We start from the raw sequence: 3,612 nt of genomic DNA, 5'->3' as shown, positions 1-3,612 counted from the left end.
CTGCCGTCCTTCGGCTTTGCTAACGGAGCCCTCCGGCCGCAGGTGGCTCCGAAGCAGGCGAGGCCTCCTGCCCCTGCGGTGCGGCTTCCCGGGGAGGTCCCGAGGCAGCACAAGTGACCGCCAGGCCTTTGCTTTAGGCTTAACCCGACGTGACAGGGGGCTGTCAGCCATCCCTGTGTGACTGCCCGCGCTGCACCGCCGTTAAAAGTCTCCACCCTGCTCTCAACACATAGTGGCTTAGGTGGTGCGGGGCTACTGTGGTCTTGGCTGCCTTCCCCGAGCCGCTGGCAGCTCTTTGGAAGCCCTCCTGCCCTCGCTAAAAAGTTCTTACTCACCTTTGCATTTCTTCCACTGCCTCCAAACTGCTCCCTTAGAATGGGCTGATCTGTGGGGAGGCCGAGGCGGCAGAAGGGGCCAGCTTCCCTCAGCCTCACCACGCCTCTGCAAGTCCTGTGTTGCAGCTGAAGCTTTGCGAGACCGATAAGGTGACTGGTGAAAAATGTAAGGGTAGAAACTGCTGCGGTAATGCAGGAGGGGAAGGCCCGTACCAGGCTCCAGCTGCAGCTGTCCATGCAGGAAGAGCTTCTTAGGACATTGTATAGAATTTAATTATTTTCCACTGTTGGATTGCTTTACTTCCTGAGTTTCACTTACAAAACCAGCCTCATCAGTTTCATGATTTCTGGGAAGTGCTTTGGGACACTGAGGAAACACAGTGCTCTAGTAAAGGAAACACAAATCAACAATAATCAGTTGTTAAAAAAAATAATAAAAAAAAAAGGCATACCTTTTTATATTTGCCTTTTAACATACCTCTCCTTGTCTTTCTTGCCTGTTATTTTTCCTATGTTTTTCACGTCTTCACAGGAAAGCCGGAATATGATCTTCTGGTAATAGGTGGAGGATCTGGAGGCCTGGCTTGTGCAAAAGAAGGTTGGCATATATAAATAAGTGAAAGTTTTGTTTTAGCTGAAGTGATTTTTATGGAAACTAAGAGAAGCAATACTGAAAATGTTAAAGATTTATAAGAAACATAGTATCCTATTCTTAAGCCCTGTGCTTTAATCATTAACTCAGCTCCATCCAGTTAATCTGCAAATTATTCATACCCTCAGGTGTGGGGATCTTATTTGGCTTTACAGTTGCTGTTTTTTAAAAGTGTTTCTTCTGTTGTCACAGGAAAATCTAATAATCATCTATTTCACTGCTACTGTGTGCCTCTGAGTGCCTCCATAGATTTTCTTTGTTACTTATTATACTTTTTCTTATTTATGAGTTAAAACAACAGCACCTTCAGGCTGTTTTGAATTGTTCAACTTCTGTAGAGAACCTTCTCTTCTTTGTAATGTGTTACCCCTATGTAATGTGTTCAATAACACACAAGGTTCTTAAACATCTAATTCGGCATTAAATTGTGTTTTTACGGTTGGCAGAAGCTGGAAGCTCTAGTAAGGGTTATTAAGTGTCTTCTGGAGAATCTGCTGGCCAGATGTGTAGCCCGGGCTCTTAGTCTGGTATCTTGAATTGGTATAAACCACCAACTGTCATATCCTGTGTTATTAATCTATGCTTGAGCTACTGAATATATTTCAGTTTGTGTGTTTCTTCTTCCTCTAAATCCCTTTTCTTACTTTTTGTTTAAAGCTGCTCAGTTTGGAAGGAAAGTGGCCGTTTTGGATTATGTGGAACCTTCTCCACAAGGTATGGAAGAGAAATACTAGGATATTTGGATACGTATATAAAGCCATGGTCTGGCTGAGCAAGTTGATGCAGGCAGCAACGTGGCCAAAGCCATGCTGCATGCTTTGCTTGCAGTAAAGTCCTTATGCCGAGCTTGCTGTTACTGCTTGTTCCTTCCCAGCTCTACCTGCTTTTCCTGCATGGTTGTTAGCGGTGTTTGATTTGTGATAGACTTTGGACTTCAATGTGTGAGAATATTGTCTGTCAAAATGTCATTACAGTTTCTGAAGCATATGAATCATGTTGTGTTAAGGCTCTTCATGAACAATGTGTAAAATAAGATCTGCAAATGCAAATAATAAATGTGAAAGTGAAGTAATTGGATCTTCTGAAACCTGCAAAAAATCTCAAGATGGTTTGAATTTTAGAAGAAAAATATTTAGAGTTGGTCTTTATCAAAGCATGTTAATATAAGCATAGTCAAAAAGTTATCTGTAGGAGCAAACTGTGTTGTTTCAGAACTTCTAATACTAATTCCATGAATAACCTAATTCTCTAACCCAGTTGTATTAAAGTTGCATTAAGTTAAACTAACATGGTGTGTTTATTTTTTTATTATTATTATTATTTTTTTCAGGAACCAAATGGGGACTTGGTGGAACTTGCGTGAATGTTGGTTGCATTCCTAAAAAGCTCATGCATCAAGCAGCCCTTTTAGGGAGTGCCCTTAAAGATGCCCAGCACTACGGCTGGAATATAGCCCACCCTGTTCATCATAACTGGTAAACAATACTGTCCCTATCTGCTTCTATGTTCTACAAATATGTAAGCAAAACCTTTTCCTGTTGGTATTTATTTAGAGACAGTTAGAGAACTGAATTTTGTATGAAGCTTTTTAGGCTACTCCTTTTTTTAAACATAAAACCATAATTAATAGTATATCAGGGCAGATATTATGTTAATTTGCATTTTTTAATTTACTTTCCTAACAAAAAGTATTGGAGAACATTCGTAATTTCTAGCAATTGCCTGTAAACTTGAGTTTCATTGTCTGAATTTGTAACATGATGATTTTATGTTCAATTTCTTGGTTTGTGATAGGTCAGAGATGGCACAAGCTGTTCAGAATTATGTGAAGTCCTTGAACTGGGGACACAGAGTGCAGCTACAAGACAAGTAAATAAGACTTTTGAAGTTCATCTTTCCTCCCATAATCAAGGAGCTCTTGTAGAATTGTTGATTTGCCTTTGGAATTTCTCTTTAGAAGTAGTATTTTGAGTTTGTAAGTCCTTTCTTCTCAGGACTGTAGGTGCCCTAACCAATGTAAGTCACATGTTTCTTTTTTCCTTTTTCTTTTCTGGAAAATATTGGTTGAAAGTGACCTCAGGAGAAAACTTTGTAACAGTGTAGAGATCCAGGAATTTCATCTAATCTGAAAAGGTTTTGCATTAATATTAAGTAGTCTGGATTTATCAAGATAATTTTGGGCTTGTCCACTAAAACTTAGGTGCCCTGCTTAAAAGCCCACAGATAACACTACACTAGAGCAGCTGATTTTTCTTGCTTTCAGTGCAGGAACATTGCCAAGTTTTTCAGCATGCAGTTCCTTTTGTAGAGACATCATATTAATTTAACAGGTACTAATTTTATGACTCGTGCTGAGTCACTCTTGTGTGCCCTCAAAGGAGCATTGTAGTAGTAATGTTATACATAGTAATGCTTTGGATAGTGGATCATGTATCGATTGAAGAGGTCAATAACCTGATCCCAAAGCATGCCATATACTTTGCTGTATAGAAGGATGAACTGTGACACAAAAATCAAGTCTGTGGTAGAGCTGCACACAGTCTTATCATATGAGATGCTTCCTTCCTTTTCTATGCCTGTTTATTTTTTTTAACAGTTCAAATAGGGGGGAAAGAGCTGTTTTTA

General features: G+C 39.9%; 1 protein-coding gene across 1 annotated transcript in view; it reads left to right on the top strand.

The window, feature by feature from the left end:
* The window catches only part of TXNRD2 (thioredoxin reductase 2), a 33,475-nt gene that overhangs the window by 413 nt on the left and 29,450 nt on the right, over positions 1 to 3,612 (top strand). The window contains exons 2-5 of the mRNA XM_035340286.1: positions 868 to 933; positions 1,645 to 1,701; positions 2,318 to 2,462; positions 2,782 to 2,856. Coding sequence (XP_035196177.1) covers positions 868 to 933; positions 1,645 to 1,701; positions 2,318 to 2,462; positions 2,782 to 2,856 — 343 coding nt within the window. The remainder of the gene's footprint in view (positions 1 to 867; positions 934 to 1,644; positions 1,702 to 2,317; positions 2,463 to 2,781; positions 2,857 to 3,612) is intronic.

This window comes from Oxyura jamaicensis, chromosome 15 (genome assembly GCF_011077185.1).
Source record: "Oxyura jamaicensis isolate SHBP4307 breed ruddy duck chromosome 15, BPBGC_Ojam_1.0, whole genome shotgun sequence".
In the NCBI taxonomy this organism is placed as follows: domain Eukaryota; kingdom Metazoa; phylum Chordata; class Aves; order Anseriformes; family Anatidae; genus Oxyura; species Oxyura jamaicensis.
Note: the sequence above shows the minus strand (reverse complement) of the source record. Positions and strands in the feature narration are given on the sequence as shown.